Source organism: Callorhinus ursinus, unplaced genomic scaffold, assembly GCF_003265705.2.
Source record: "Callorhinus ursinus isolate GAN/ISIS: 27379988/994484 unplaced genomic scaffold, GSC_fseal_2.0 scaffold37, whole genome shotgun sequence".
In the NCBI taxonomy this organism is placed as follows: Eukaryota; Metazoa; Chordata; class Mammalia; order Carnivora; family Otariidae; genus Callorhinus; species Callorhinus ursinus.
Window position 1 is genome coordinate 6,062,545 of NW_027397099.1, and position 15,930 is coordinate 6,078,474.

At 51.0% G+C, this 15,930-nt stretch overlaps 1 protein-coding gene across 4 annotated transcripts; it reads right to left on the reverse strand.

The window, feature by feature from the left end:
* Window positions 1–265: 265 nt before the first annotated feature.
* On the reverse strand, window positions 266–15,707 carry NUTF2 (nuclear transport factor 2). Of its 4 annotated transcripts, none has more exons than XM_025888957.2 (6): window positions 15,262–15,707; window positions 8,548–8,716; window positions 5,159–5,286; window positions 3,202–3,273; window positions 3,019–3,117; window positions 266–774 (listed from the first exon to the last, which is right to left on the reverse strand). In XM_025888957.2, the coding sequence occupies exons 3-6, from the start codon at window positions 5,255–5,257 to the stop codon at window positions 661–663; spliced, it is 384 nt and encodes a 127-aa protein (XP_025744742.1). In that variant the 5' UTR covers window positions 5,258–5,286; window positions 8,548–8,716; window positions 15,262–15,707; the 3' UTR covers window positions 266–660. The 4 variants fall into 4 exon arrangements, with proteins under 4 accessions (XP_025744742.1, XP_073736213.1, XP_025744741.1 ...); XM_073880112.1 differs by lacking the exon at window positions 15,262–15,707 and adding an exon at window positions 14,798–15,236; XM_025888956.2 differs by lacking the exon at window positions 8,548–8,716.
* Window positions 15,708–15,930: the final 223 nt, after the last annotated feature.

Below are 15,930 nucleotides of genomic sequence, written 5' to 3' on the forward strand. Positions count from 1 at the left end.
TCAGTGCAAAGGAAGCTTCGGGCTGGACCTGAGCTCTGTCTGCAGCTCAGTTTTCCAAGACCAGGGGGGCCGAGGTGGGGAATACTATGCCCTACAGGGCTTCTGAGAGAAGCTAGCTGGGAGTGCTGCTTCAGCAGTTTTCTCTTTGCAACAGGTATTGCTGAGTTGGGGGAGAGGTGGGAAGGTGAGACATGAAAGAGCCAATGGGGCAGGGTGATTACTGATGCCCAGCCAACTATTAAACTAATTAAAACAATTTAAACTGTTAAGAAAATTTTGTGGTTTTATTGTATCATGAGGCATTGAAACATCCGAACAAATCAATATCTGGGCGGTGAGGCAGCTGCTTTCTCCTTCACTTCTTTGGGTTACTAGAGCAACTTGTCAGTAGATTAAAAAAAAAAAAAAAAAAAAAGACAACCTTTTGCATTACTTAAGTCTTTCCAAGGCATGCGCTGGTACAACACAAACTTCTCCTGTCAGATGCAACTAGTCTAGCATCCAAACATCATGCACAATACCTCGGTAGCAGCGCACTGCGCCCGCTCCCGCCGCGGCCCTGCTCGTTTGTGTATGATATTTGGGGCATCTGGAGGAGTGTGAATAGTATCAGGAAGAGGAGGGAGGAGGAAACAGCATGAGTGCCTGGCTGGGAGGAGGTCAGCCAAAGTTGTGCAGGGCAAGCCTGAACATGTCATTGGTGCAAACCCAAGCATCGTTGATGTTCTTTAATAGGAACATCTGGTGGAACCCCATGATGGGGTCTTCATCAGCCTGTGAGGAGAAAGAAAATGATTCAGTTAGTGGGCCAAAGAACAGGAAGGCAGTTCAGTGGTAGGGGAACAGGACAAAAGAATGCTGACTTTGGGATCAGACCCTACTGTCTTGGACTTAAATTCCAGTATAGCCAAGGGATACTTGTGAATGTGAATTGATACAACATACTGGGCACACAGGGGCTATGGATGGCAGCTCACGCTGCTGCATGCACTTAAACCGAGTAAGTCACCAGTTAGCTACTGCAACAGAGCAGAGAAAGTGCCTGCTCTGAGCTCATGTCTCTAGGCACAGTGATCAAATTTGAAAGACTTCTGCAGTGCTCACCACGTAACTTATAGTACCTAAAACTAAACAATCTTAGCATCTGTCTGATTACTATGCCAGTTAGTCCAATTAGGAGAAACTACAGCTAATACTGACTGTGACCAGGTAGGTGAGAAAAGCCTCAAAACTGAGTTCACACTGTAATCATAGCTCTACAGAGCAAAAACAAAGCAATGCCACCAGGTGATGTTTCCTATCATGTCATATATACAACATTTGCAACGAGAAAAGAAAGGCAAAACACCTTCAGCCAAACTGCAGAAGACCAGGATAAAGGCTAGTTACGGTAGGAGCCCCGTTAACCACCTCGGTCTCTAACACTGCGGGTTTTCTGGGAGTTATCATCAGCAAGAAGGCAAATCAATCTTCTGGGGTTCTGAGTTGGACAGAAACACCAGAATGAACCTGAAGCCAGGTAGGAATGGGCAAGGAATACTGACTCTAGCCTGGAAAGTAGGCACTGAGCCCCCTGGAGAGACCTCTTCACCCAAAAGGGCCTATTTGAGCACAAACGCTAGGCAGGGCATGTTGGGCAGGCAGGAAAAACTGACAGGAAAGTGCAGGCCAGAAGGTAGGTCCCTCTGGGTCCACAGGTCCATGGCAGAGGCCTAGAGGCTCCCTCTCCGCCATTGTATTTGACTCAGGAGGCCCCACTTAGCCTAGGGAGAAGGCATACAGACCTTCAGAGCCCCACGGTGACACAAGCCCAGGAGATTGGGACCTGGTCAAGGGACAACCAATTTGTCCTGCTTCGGGAAGGAGGAGAGGCTTTTTAGAAACTAAGAATCTGGCTTCAGTCTGCTGGAGCACAACGGGTAGGAGCTCCTGGGAGAGTTCTTGGGGGACTGAGGAGCTGAAAGCTTTGAAGAGGACAGGTCTTGAGAAAAAGAAAGTGCAAAGAGAAGCCGGAGTTCCAGGAATCTGCTTTGCTCAGCAGGTGGAGGAGCCAGCAGGCAGCTCAAGGAGTGGCAGCATGGACTCCAGCAGATGACTGCGACTCAGCACCCAGCGGGCCCTCTGGGTCCACTGCCTACAGAAAGCCCACCTACACCTCAGGGCGGTGCAAAGGCCCAGTAGCTCGGCACCACAGCTCCACCCTGCTCCTATACCTCTTGTCCCTTTTCCAAAAAGGCTCTAGACCAGTACTCTCCAATAGTACTTTCTGTAACAACAGAAATCGTCTATGTCTGGGGGCACCTGGGTGGCTCAGTTGGTTAAGTGTCCGACTCGTAATTTCTGCTCAGGTCATGAACTCATGGGTCGTGAGACTGAGCCCCATGTCAGGCTCTGCGCTCACTGGGGAGTGTTCTGAAGATTTTCTCTCTTTCTCTCTCTCTCCCTTCCTCTGCCCCTCCCCCCACTCGCACACTCTAATAAATAATCTTAAAAAAAAAAATTCTATGTCTGTGCTATCCAATAGGCAGCCACAAGGACTATGAGCACTTGAAAAATGGCTAGTTCAACAGAGAAACTCCAATTTAACTTTATTTCATTTTTTTTTAAGATTTTATTTATTTATTTGACAGAGAGAGACAGCCAGAGAGAGAACACAAGCAGGAATAGTGGGAGAGAGAGAAGCAGGCTTCCCACCAAGCAGGGAGCCTGACGCGGGGCTCAATCCCAGGACCCCGGGATACGACCCAAGCCGAAGGCAGACGTTCAACGACTGAGCCACCCAGGCGCCCCTAACTTTATTTCATTTTAATTAATGTAATTAAAAATCACCATTAAAATCAAAATATAATTTAAAAATGTGACTAGTGGTTATTGTATTGAATTACACAGCTCTAGATGCTTTGGGTGTCCCTTGATAAGCAGGTCAAATCACAGAGAAGGCAAGGGTGCAGGGCTCTCTCCTCTGCCTGCCCACTCCTCCCTACCACCACCAGTATTATGAGGCAGCAGTACTGTTACCTTGAGCTGGCCCACAACCATGCTGATGATGCAGCTATCTGGCGTGGGCTGATGGTCCTGTGCCGTGATGCTGTGCTGGATTTTCTGGAACGGAAGGCTCTGCAAAAGAAACAGTGCGTGGTGTGGTGTAGCCAGCAGGGCAGGAAAGTAGCTGCTGACAGCAGGGCCCTGGCTCTTACTTACAGACAACTTCTCCACAATGGCAGCTTTCCCCTGGAACTGCTGTCCTTCCCACGTAAGGCATGATGCGTCAATCTGAAAACCAGAAAACATGGGGTCAGGGCCTTATTTGAAAACAATGAGTCCAAGCCTCAGTTTCCTTATCTGTAAAGAAGGGAACTGAAGGTAGCTTCCATACTTTACACTATTAACAACCTCTTTAATTATACTCTATCTTCCCAGAGCCCAGGCTCTGAAACACTAAGAAAATACAAATGTATTTAGTAAGTTCGTTTCCCAGTTTTTATTCAAGAAGTTATATGGCCTCTGATATGCCTGAGCCCCCGGCTGACTATATGTGGCCAAGACTCAGCCAAAAGTCATCCTGCTGTGTGGTCAGTCAGCACCAGTCCTAGAAAAGCCCATGAGAAATAACTTGGAAACAACCTATATTCATCACCATCTCTAGAGCTCAGGCCAAATTCTACTAAGGCCATTCCCATGGGGAACATCCATAGGGTCAGGGAAGGATGGAAGCTGACAAGGCCTCCCAAGGCCTAGTCTGGGACCCTCCCTTCCATCAACATGCAACCCACTAGCTTCCTCCCCTCCCCTCCAGATTTCCCCTGCCATAGCTTTCACGGGCAGAACTCAAAAGTGCCTCTACTGTTTACCAGCTATAACATTTGGCAAGTTACTTATTTTTCTGAATCTGTTTCCTGACCTTTATTTATATATTTTTGAAGATTTTATTTATTTGAAAGGGAGAGAGCTCGAGCACAAGCGTGGGGGGGGGGGCGCAGAGGGAGAGGGAGAAGCAGACTCCCTGCTGAGCAGGGAGCCCAATGCAGGGCTCGATCCCAGGACTCTGAGATCATGACCTGAACTGAAGGCAGACACTTTTTTTTTTTTTAAGATTTTATTTATTTATTTGACAGAGACACAGCGAGAGAGGGAACACAAGCAGGGGAAGTGGGAGTGGGAGAGGGAGAAGCAGGCTCCCTGCCGAGCAGGGAGCCCGATGCAGGGCTTGATCCCAGGACGCTGGGATCATGACCTGAGCCGAAGGCAGACACTTAACGACTGAGCCACCCAGACACCCTGTGAAGGCAGACATTTAACCGACTGAGCCACACAGGTGCCCGTTTCCTGATCTTTAAAGGGGACATGTGCTGAGGATTATATGAAATGACACAGATAGGAGTAACTACTACACCAAGTAGTTCTCGGTGTATACGAACATCATTAAAATAACACCAAACAATGCCTACCTAGAAGCGTTTCTTAAAAGACACACCAGCCTCGTTTCTTAAAAGACACACCACCCTCTGGCGCCTGGGTGGCTCAGTCGGTTAAGTGTCTGCCTTCAGCTCAGGTCACAATCTCGGGGTCCTGGGATCAAGCCCCGAGTCGGGCTCCCTGCTCAGTGAGGAGTCTGCTTCTCACTCTCCCTCTGTACCCCCCTCAACTCATGCTGTCTCTCTCAAATAAATAAACAAAATCTTAAAAAGAAAAAAAAAAAGACACACCAGCCTCCCTGGACTAACCTCATTTATTTACCATGAGCATTCAGGGCCCTTTGGTCCCCAAAAGGAAGCTGGACTTAGGGCCTCCAGAAGAGCTCAGTTTTGCACTGATGATGCTCATAGCTGCCGCCTCCAGAGAGCACCATGAGCCCTAGCATCTGCCTGCTACTGCCCAAGCTGGAATCAGAGGCACTCCCAGGACCATGGGATGGCAAGCCCAGAACACCCTGCCAAGGATATCCGGATCCCTACTCTTACAGAAGATGACAGAAGGGAATGTGTAGAGCAGGTAGTTGGGGTAGGCCTCAGGCCCCCTGTCCCATGGACAGAAACTCAGATAGAAGGGTAGAGCCAAATCCAGTGAGGGCTGCTAGAATTTGTGAACTGGACAGCCTAGCCCAATATCTGAATTGATCCCCTGGAGTCCCACTCAGGCCCTAGAGCTGAAGACTTACATAAATTGCGCCTAGTTGGGTTCTGTCGTTATCAAATAACTGGTAGTAATGTTGAATGAAGCTGGATCCAATCTGCTCCCAAATTGGCTTGTCTCCCATTCTGGAGCGTCACCCGGCCTCGCTGAGACCTGCAAGATGAGCAAGACAGAGAGGGAAGTGTTGGTGCCAAGGAAGCAGGAGGTAGCCAGGTGCTGTTTCTTCACTGACCCCAACCCCTCCTGTCCTCCTTGAGCAGAAAATCCTTTGCTGAGGTCTGTATTCCCATGGAACATAGAGAAGCCCTGGGGAACTGGTAGGAGACCCCTCCCAATACAGACCAGTGCAGGGAGCCCAGAGGTGGACCCGACTCAGCCCTTCCTTTAAGGAGCTATGGATGATGAAACAAAGGGGTGCCAGGGATGTGAAGCACATAGGATGGGAGCTAAGGGTAGAGCCAAGACAAAGGAAAGTCAGAGCAAGCCCTTCAATGCTCAACCGGGGGTGCGGCTTTTAAGGAGGAGCTAACCGCACCACTCTCCCACATCCTTTCGTTTGATCCTCTCAACAACCTGCAAGGCCAGAGTTACTACTATTCTTCCCACTTTGCAGGTCAGAAACTACAGATGTCTGTGTGTGGAGTGTCTTCTATTGCAGTCCTCAGTCCCATCAACACTGCCCCAGGGCTATACTGGCAGGTGGAGGAAGACCCAGTGAGAGAGGGGAAGATGGTTCCTCAATGCCCCACTTGCAATAAAACAGCAAATGACCCTCCATTTTAGTGTTGGGAGCAGTTTACTTCTTTGAGCACTGGTAAATCTCTTCATTTCTTCATTGACAGGGTTACCCCTACCCACTTTCAGAGCTGCAGCTATGAGTTCAAAAGATCAGAGAGTAATACTGAGGGGTGTTGGGAGGGGAAATGGAGGCTATGAGGGGGAAACATGTCATCTCTCCATACCCCCCATCCCTGCACTGCCCCTGTTGGAAGGGGATTGCCCCCCTCTGATCTCTGAGGGGGAAGGGAGACCCCCCCTCACAGCTACAAACATCACAGCTCTGAGGGTCCTAGTTGGCAAACTTGAGCCCCAGATGAGAGCCACTCTGGCTTTGTTAGCCAGCACCCCCACCCCCCAAGAAGCCCACATCTCACTGAAGGATCCCATGACGGCAGACTTTTATGTTGTTCTATAGTTGGGTCTGACTACCTCCCCATCTCCTGATAACAGGACTCTGAACCTAAGCGGTGTCAACCCTGGCAGACAACGATTAACTGTGGTGGAATATGATGTAAGTCACTACCCTAAGAAGGGCCTCAGCTTCCTCCTCTGTAAGGGGGTGTAACCCTGATGTTGCCAGTGGTTGTAAAGCCTCACTAAGGGAACCTGCTAGTTCGCTCCAGTTCCTATGACCTCACCCAACGCCAGAGGAGCCAGCTGGGATGGATAGTGTAGGGGAGGCAGTGGCTTATCCCCAATCCAGCCAATCTCCCGGCCTATGACCAATACTCTAGCCAATGAGGGGCCAGGAACATGAGCCAGCTTTATTTTAGGTCCCATAGGAGGTAGTAGCACTAAAAATAGGAGCTCAGTGCTGGGATGACTAAGAAATGTCCAGGAAAGTCTAAAACAAGTAGAAGAGAAAGCCTGGACCCAGCCACGCCTGCTACACAGGAACACAAGGTGTGTCCCAGTTTATACTCTGCCAAGAAAAAAATCAACAAGTGGGAAAAGCATAGGATCAACAGCTAGTCTCAGCTGCTGTCTTGGTCACATTTCCAAGGGATCAGACTGTGGCTATACCCACTCCCCATCTCAAATCTCAGCCCCTTCCACCCTAGTATTCTCTATGTTTGGCTCACTCACTGTGGCCCAGCCCTACAGTATCTTACCCCAAGATGTCTTACTCAGCTCCCAAGAGCTCTGGGGCAAAGGGAAACCTGGAGGAATGGATGAGGGCCATCTCTCCCTCTGTCCTCAGCAAGGTGGGGCAGCCCTCAGGGAAGGTCTTGGAGAAAGAGTACGCCTATTGAAAGAAAAAGCATAAGGAAGTGTCTGGACACATGAAAAGAGGTAAGGGCAGGAAACCAGGAAGCTGGAGATGAAGGGTGACAGGAAAAAAGGCTAAATAAAAGCTGATCCAAAGACAAAAGTGGTGCCATGTGGTAGGATAGTGATGTGGAGGAAATGTGGGGGTGTTTTTTCTTTTTTCAATATTGTTCTCAAGGTGTGATCCCTTGCCAGTATGAAAACTACTCGGCACAAATAGCGATGGAGTGAAGAGGGTGGAGGGAAAAAGGGACAGAAGGGTACTCTGGTCTAGTGGGGCAGGGCAGGGCAGGGCAGGGCAGGGCAAAGTGGGCTTTCCTAAGCAATGAGACTGCTCAGGGCTCCCAGGAAGTGTGAGGAGGAACCTCCAAAACTATGTGGCTTGAGGCCGTTTCCAAGTAGGGTCCCTGAAGCCAATACCAACTTGGCTGGCCTGCCTGACCCTGTTTTGTTTATTTCCATGTAGTAATCATGACAGCCATGTGGTCAGATCCCATTGTCATCCCACTTTACAGGTGGGAAAACAGGTTCAGCAATCTGCCTTGCCCCAAGGCCATCTAGTACATCAGTGCTAATACTGGGTCCCCTGGTCGAAGTCAGTGCTTTCTTCCTGCTAACTTTGTCCCTGAGCTCTAAACAACAAAGCTGGCCATGTTCCTTCTCTACAACAGCCTCACTTTTGGATTAAACCCGGAAGCTCCACAGGTGGCCATCCACACCTGTCCCTATCTCCCTACCATTCTCTCCTACCTTCATCCAGCTCCACACACAAACAGACCAGAACTCGCTGAGCACTTGCTCACGGGTTTTTGCCCCACCCCCACCCCATGAATCCCCTTGCTGGGATGTCCTCCCTCCCCCCATTTGCCTGGTTAGTTCCTGCTCTTCCTTCAATTCACTGTTCAGACTCCATCTATTTGGGTCCTCCTTCCCAGACTCAAATGTTGACCCCAACCCCATGTGCCAGGGCCTACTCCTCTGCCTAAACACAGTAGCTCTGGGCTAGGAGGATTCCAGTGTGGTTCTTGCCACACCCACTCCACCTGACCCCAATCCCCCAGCACAGTGTGTGGCTCAGCAAACTGCAGGATTTACAGTTTCTGACTCCAAATTTCCCACAAGCTTTCAACTCATGGCTGGGAGGCAGCATTCCTGCATCCAGAAAAAGAAGCAGGGAGCAAAGCGCCAACCCCCCCCATCCCCACGCAACACAGGAAGGGGTCTGGGCCAGGCTGGGAGGATGCTCCCCAGGATGGCCAGCAAGCCCTGACCTTGCTTCTAATACATATACTGCAGAAAGAACAGTCTGAAAAAGAAAAATGCCAAGGCTCAGAAGCAGCCTCACATCAGATTTTGGGGACTGACCTTCATGACGGCTTCTCCTACAGTTCTTCCAAGAGGGCTGCTGACCACGCCATCTCCTGCTTCACCCCAACAGTCCGCAGGCTGACTGAGGCCAGGCTCCTCGAGGAGCAGAAATGACCTTGATGACCTCTCGCCCACTGAGCATCAGCCTTCACTGACCTTTAGGTCTCTGTGGGTGCAAAGACCCTCTAAGAATGTCTCAAAAACTGTGGCCCTCTCCCAATAAATTTGCACAGAGGTAGAGATGCCCCAGCCTTGTGAATAATTTCGAGTTGTTCACACTCCCTGAGGTTCAGCCACAGACCCCAGGTTAAAACTTCTTGCCCAGAAGACCCCATTAGACAACAGAAAAATTTCATTTTTATCCTCAAATTCTGGGTGTTTCCAGTGACAAAACTTAAATAGCAGTGTCCAGCTGATAACACGTCAATTTTCACTAATACGTATTAGACACAAAAATGTGCTAAGAGCTCTCCCTATGTGCATTTGCTCCTAATACCCTGTGAATCAACTCCCACATTACACTGCAGCACAACGAAGCTCAGAAAGGTTAGCTCACTCACGCAAGGCCATGAGCCTAATGGATGGTGGAACTAGACGGAACCAGGTTTAGCGGACTCCAGGGCCAAGCCCCCCAGACAATAGGTCAGACATAAAAATGAGCAGACCACACCAGTGAGAGAAGTGCTCCTGCGCAAGTAAGGCTGAAGTCCTGACCTCTAACCCTGACTCTGTCAGAGAGGGGCAAGACAGAACTGAACCAAGGCTTCTGCCTCCAAACAAAGGGACCAGGCAGATTTCCACACCAAACCCAACAATAGGCGTTTTCATGGGGGATGATCTCACAGTTTTCCCAAACCCGCAAAGTCACAGCTCAGTTCTACCATCTCAGCAAATCAGAGATAGATCCTGGCCTAGCTAAGCCTGCGGCAGGCATGGGGGCAGGACAGTGATGGGGAAGAAGATGTTACAAACACCAGAAAATACACAAAAAGACCCATGCTTGTCTTTTCTCAAGCACCCATCACCAAGGCCTGCAGGGAATGCTAGGAGATATGCTGAGCTTCTAATGGGATCCCTGAAATCAGCATCAACCATGGCCATTACCCTTACATGCCCTATGGCCTTCAAATGTTTCCAGTGACTTCCCTTTCTATTCTCCATTGACAGTCTCAACTACTTAGCCTGCCTTCAAGGCCCCCGGGTGACCTGCCCTCCTGGCTGTCCAACCTCATGTCCTGCCACCCCCCTCCCTGCTCCTCTACAGCCACTCAGGGTATTTCCCTGTTACTGGAACATGCTGAGCCTCTTCTCACCCAAGGGCTTTGCAACTGTTTATCCTTCTACCTGGATCACTATTCTCCCTGGATCTTCATGTATCTGGCTCCTTGTCACATATGTGTCAGCTCAAATGTCACCTCCTCACAGACACCTTCTCTGATCACTCAGTCTAAAATAACTGCCCAGCTACTCATCTCACCATCTTTTGTTTTCTTAGCACTTATCACTGCATGAAATAGTTACATTTAACATATTTGTTTATGATCTGTCTCCCTGACCTAGGCAGCCCTGTCCCTGTGGTGCCTGGCTTAGCCCTTCTTCTCTGGAGGGGTGAATTCTGGACAAACCCTGCTGAATTTAAGTGGCCAAGTGACCCACTTCCCCTTTACCTACATTTTCTGTTCAACTCATCAGGAAACAACTCTTTGTCATCAGTCACCTGTCTGCCTGAGGGTGTGACAAGTGGGGCTTGGCCCAACCCCCTCTCATTTTCAAGGCTGTGGTCACCTGAGGGACAGCTGTGGCTCAACAGCAGGCACACAACCACACCCTCAAGGTCTGACCTCTAGCCTACTCCTCCTCTCCCTCATTGTATGACCCTCTGACCCTGTCTCCTCACCAGTAATTATGGGGATGTTGGGGCTAATCAACTGAGAGTATAAAGCAAGACCCAGTAGCAAGGAGTCAGTCAGGTCCTAAGTGAAGCTCCAGGTCAAGAACTAGAAAAAAGGTGGTTATCTCAGCCTCCTGCAAGGATACCACATCATGGTGTAGCCTCGACACAGGACTGGCAACTGCCTAGTCCATCACTCTCCTGCCTGAAGTCTGGAGAGCAATCAGCCAAGGTCTGGTGCCCGAATAGCTGGCCGGGACAGAACCCTTTCCTGGGGCAGACCCAAGGCCTAGGTGCCCCCAGCACCCCGAGGGCCTTTTCCTCCTCTTCTGTCTGGAGGAGGGATCCAGAGCTTTTGGGCTGCCCTGGCTAGCTCAGAAGTTGAACCTTGAGACCTGCATTCTGGTCTTTCTGCTCTGTACTTAGTCCATGAGTAGCCTCCCTTTCCCATGTCACTCAGAGATCTCTGGGGCCCCTGTCCTAGACAGCTCCCATCCATGAACTGAACCCCAGGTTATGAAATTGCTGACCAGGTATATATGGACTTGGCTCCCCAGTTGGGCCTGAAGCCCCTAAGTGACCACCCCCATGGTCTGCTACAACCATGCCTGACGAATACTGTCATGACACTCCAAGACTAAGGTGAGCAGAGGAATGAAGGGATGAACATGGAGTCCCCAGGGTGCTGAACTGGCTTCTCTGTAAGCCAAACAGTTACATGTGCTCTCTCATTTGAGCCTCACAGCTGTAAAGCTAATGTGATTATCATCATTTTCTAAATGAGGAAACCAAAATTCCAAGAGGTTAAGAAAGAATTCAAGATGACACAAGGCCACTGGCAAAGCCAGCATTAAAATGTCCACTAAAATGGCCTGGACTGGACAGCTGAGAGCCAACGTCAGGTAGCAGAAAGTGTAGAGGTAACAAATGAGATGGTGAGGAATGGAGCCTAGGCCTTTTCTTACCCTCTGAAATCAGCCAAGTTCTATGCCTCTCAGAAAGCCCCTGAGTGCATGCTCGGCTGGTCAAAGCAGGACTACACCATAGAGACTAGTGAGAATTTGCATTTGCCTAGGTCTGAAATCACCTCTGCCAGTGGAACCAATGTCTCTACACATAGACATCACTCCAGGGGGCAGCAGTCTCTGCCCGGTGAGACCCAGTGGCTCTGATGAAGTATGCAAGGCTTTGAGAAACAATCATTCCATAATTTCCCCAGTTTACTGAAGCAAGCGGCCTTGAGTTCCCTGGCAAGTCAAATACACCCGCCTCATGAGGGGGAGGTTCTCCTCCTCTGGGGTAGGCCCCTCTCTAGTCTTGGGGCTTAGGGAGCTGGCACACAGGTACCAGCAACATATAAGGACTCGATATTAATACTTTGCTAAGGGTAAAAGGCAACCTTAGCCCAACCTCCAGGATCCTGTAAGTCTACTTTAACATATAAAAATTCTTTCTGGGGTGCCTGGGTAGCTCAGTCGGTTAAGTGTCTGCCTTTGGTTCAGGTCATGATCTCAGGGTCCTGGATGGAGCCCTGCATGGGGCTCTCTGCTCAGTGGGGAGCCTGCTTCTCCCTCCCTCTCCCTCCACTGCTCCCCCTGCTTGTTCTCTCTTTCTGTCAAATAAATAAATAAATAAAATCTTAAAAATAAAAACAAAAACAAAATCTTTCAAAAAAAAAAGAACAAATTAAACTAAAAAAAAAATCGAAAAAGCAAAAACCTCCATTAGGAGGTTCAACTCAACCCCAACCCGTTAGAAATCCTGCTCAACTTTCTTTTTCCTTTTTTTTTTTTTAATTTTAAAAGGCTCACTAACCACCTTTCTTCTTCAGTGCTCTAATCACTGCAAAGCCTCTCTTCTGCACAGGGCAGAAGGTCCCTTCAACTCAGCCCTAAGTACATAATAACAACATTACTCCTTTCCCCAGCACCAGGACTGGGTAGGATTCATTCTTCTACCTTCAGCCTCGGCCCAGAGCCTAACACACAAAAAGGGCCAAAGAATGGTTGCTGAATAATACTAATCATTGGTAGAAAAGGAAAAGAAAAAAAAAATTCCAAGCAAGATACTAATGCCCCAGTTAAAGGAATCCTAGAACACTTTTTATACAAGTGCCTTCCAGTTCTTTTTTTTTTTTTTTTAAGATTTTATTTATTTATTTGACAGAGAGAGACACAGTGAGAGAGGGAACACAAGCAGGGGAGTGCAGGGAGGGAGAAGTAGGCTCCCCTCCGAGCAGGGAGCCCAATGCAGTGCTCGATGGATCATGACCTGAGCTGAAGGCAGACGCTTAACCGACTGAGCCACTCAGGCGCCCCGTGCCTTCCAGTTCTTAAATTTGAGAATTCTGTGTCATTCTTAAACCATTCATGCCACCCCAACCCACCAACTGCAAAGATAGCAGAATAAAGTGAGATGTAGCTTGGAGAGAAGTACAGTCCATGTCAGTAAAGGACCTACTGTTGAGCTTTTTGAGAACCCAGGCACCCCACACCCCGCCATGCTTATGCAGCCACATTTCGACTGCCCCATACCAGACCCCACTTCCAAGTCAGCCCTACATGAATAGAAGGTGCGGACAGATTCTGAAGAACCTCAGGATTCTTCACTTATCTCTGAGATACAGATGGCCTGCCAAGTTCCAGAAAGGTAAAGGACTTCGGGGGGTCAGGATGCCTACCAATGGCTACCTAAGCCCAGACACAGAAGTTCTAGAAAACTTCTAGGGTTGGAATGAGAAGGAGAAACTAGAATTCCTCCTACTCCTGACACCGCTGCCAGTGGTGAAGGAACAGTATCAAAAAAGAACAGTATCTTTTTGACCTTGAAGGAAACCATGGTCATCAAGTCAAGCCTTGGAATGTGCAAACTAATCCATAGATATAAGCCTAGCTCAACTGAAACCTGTGTCCTAGACAGAACCAATCCTGACAATCTAGAGAGGGTCTTCAAACAACTTCTTCTAACACTAGGAGATTCCATCACAGGGATCCTATGTATGTCCTGTGGGCAGTCCCTCCTTGTTGCCTATCTCTACCAGCAAACCAGACCCTTCTAAGCCTGCTGAATGAACCTGACTTCCACGTGCTTACGGGCCAAGATGTGGACAAGGAGGTTTGAGTTCAGAGAGAAGGGAAGTGCTGCTTAGGAGATCTAGACAGATCTTTGCCTATCCTCCTCAATCAGAGAGAATGACTAGACAGAGCCGGAAAAGGAAAACTTCCAATGACCAGAAAAACATCACCTGGGGAAATACTCAAGGAAAAAAAAAAGTCCAGGGGTGGCGGCTTTCGGCATCATGGACCTAACTCAACTTTCCTAGGAGACCTGCTTGCTGCTGAGGCCAGGCCTGCAGAGACTTAGCTGCTGCTTTAATCCTTGCAAGAACTATGGCTCAGAAGCTGTACTGGGTCAGAGGAATCAAGGAATCGACAAGCTGTTTCTTCCCCAAATCCCAAGGTTCTCTCTGGACTGGTCCCTTAATACATCATCAATCAATGAGAAATGCCTTTACAAAGCCCCTCAGAAGACTACTCTAAGGCTAGATACTCCTCTTCTCCCAGGACTCAAAGGGATCGCTGGAGCCATCATTGAAGGCAATTTCCCAAGGCTCAACCAGCCTCTTGCCTGTACACAGGTTACTCCAACCTGTACAGGTTACTCCGGAAGTGAGCAAGCAAGTGAGGGAAGTCTGTCTGCAGCTTTCAGCTTCAGTTATCTCATCCAGGCTTCAGAAGGGCCGCAAAGAGTCTGAATCTGAGCCCCACTGCCCAAATGTGCCCCACCACCAGTCTCTTGTTTGGCACTGGGCTCATGGTCCTCAGGCCTGGATTCTACTTTCCCCTCCACTAAACCTCACCTTATCACCACCATTCTCCTGGAATCATTCTCCTCTGTGGGAGGAGGGCGGATGACTCTGGGAAGGGCAGATGTGAGGCTGAGGCTGCGCCGCAGTTCTAATAACGTGTTGGGGGCTCACACATCCAACCTCACCTCCTTGGCTTCCTTCCTCCCCTCCTCCACTAACTCGGCCGCCCAACCCACCCACCGCTGGGGCCTGGTCCCCGATAGAAGGGCGGGGTCTGAGCCTACCAGTCCGGAGCCGCTCATCTCATCAGGCCAGATCCTCCAAGGCTGGCGGGGGGTGAAGTCCCATGTGGAGCCCCCTCCCGCCCCAGATTCCCTGACCTGCCCTCCACGCAGAAACCTACGCATGAATTCCAGAGTGGGAGTTAGGTTTTGTGCACTCCCAACGGGTAGACAAGCGGGGGAGAGTTCACCTACATCCTAGCCTGGCTATGGTCGGGAACCGGGTGAGAGTCCTAATCCCGGGCTGCGGCAGGAAAGCGCCCTTACCCAATGCTGACTCCGGAGCGAGCCGGGTGGCGCTTGCCCATCCCCGGATCCTTCGCTGGCGGGTGGCAGGACGTGGGGCTGGGGTCGTCCCGCTAGCCTGCCTGCAGAGCTTGCGGGACTCGGGCAGGCCGGGCTAGGCCAGACGGGGCGGGGCCCGGAGAGCCCCATCCGGGTGGTCTGGACCAGAGAAAAAAAGGCCCGGCCGCCGCGCAGTCCGATGCACCCGCCATGGACACGATAGCCGGATAGGCGCCTGGCTGTCTCTCTCTGTGTTCCCCCCGGCCGCCGCCTCAGAGGACCGGCGGGAGGCGGAGCCGCGCGCGACACATGGCCCCGTCCCCGCGCGGCTTCGGGCCGCCGGTGTTGCGGGGGCGCCCGGAGACTGGCAGCGGAGGCTCCAAGCGGCCCAGAGCGCGGCTCCAGCGGCCCAGCCCCCGCCCCGGCGCGCTAGCCCCGACACTCACCCGAGGGGCTGGCACGATGGCGGCAGCGGCGGCGGCGGCAACCCAGCGCGGTCTGCGACCGACTGTCCCTTCCCCCCTGCCCTCCCTCGCCACCCCGCTGCACTCTGGGAAACGCAGTCCCCCGGAGCTCCTTTCTGGCATAGATGTGCCAGGAGAAAACTACAGTTCCCGGTGTGCTATGCGCCGAGGACCGGCCACGGCCCGCAGCGCGGGAGGTGAGGCTAAGCCGGGGAGGGAGGCTACCAGGGCGAGCCCCTGAGAATTGTGGTCTAGTGGAAGGCTCTGGAACACCCGAGGTTGGCGCCAGGCAAGGTTCAAGGCTCAGTTGTCGCCAGGTCCCAGCTGGTCCGGCCCCGCCCAGGTTGCGCGGTGGTTTGGAGCAGGCCCCGCCTCCGTGGGAGTCCGGCCTGGCCCCAAGCAGGCCCAGACGCCCCTCCTGGGGCCCCTGGGCTGTTTCCGCTCCCGAACTCTCCTCCCCTTTGGTGCTCTAGCCACCCCCCCACCCCCACCCCCGCCCTTTGACTCTTCCGAGCAGTGCTCTAAAGCCAGCCAGGGCGGAACCCATGGTGTGTGCTGTCCAAACATTTCATGTGCCCTGCCCGACCCAAAGCTGGTTTCGAGCAGTCGAGGCTTTCCTTTAGGCTGGAGACTCAAATGCTCAAGTGGGGC

Excerpts from the sequence above, each read along its gene's own strand:
- NUTF2 (XM_025888956.2), bottom strand. The coding sequence starts at position 5,257 with ATGGGAGACAAGCCAATTTGGGAGCAGATTGGATCCAGCTTCATTCAA. Across the intron at positions 3,118-3,201 it reads CCATTGTGGAGAAGTTGTCT|AGCCTTCCGTTCCAGAAAAT; the intron begins GTAAGTAAGAGC and ends TTTCTTTTGCAG. Across the intron at positions 775-3,018 it reads TGGTTGTGGGCCAGCTCAAG|GCTGATGAAGACCCCATCAT; the intron begins GTAACAGTACTG and ends TTCTCCTCACAG.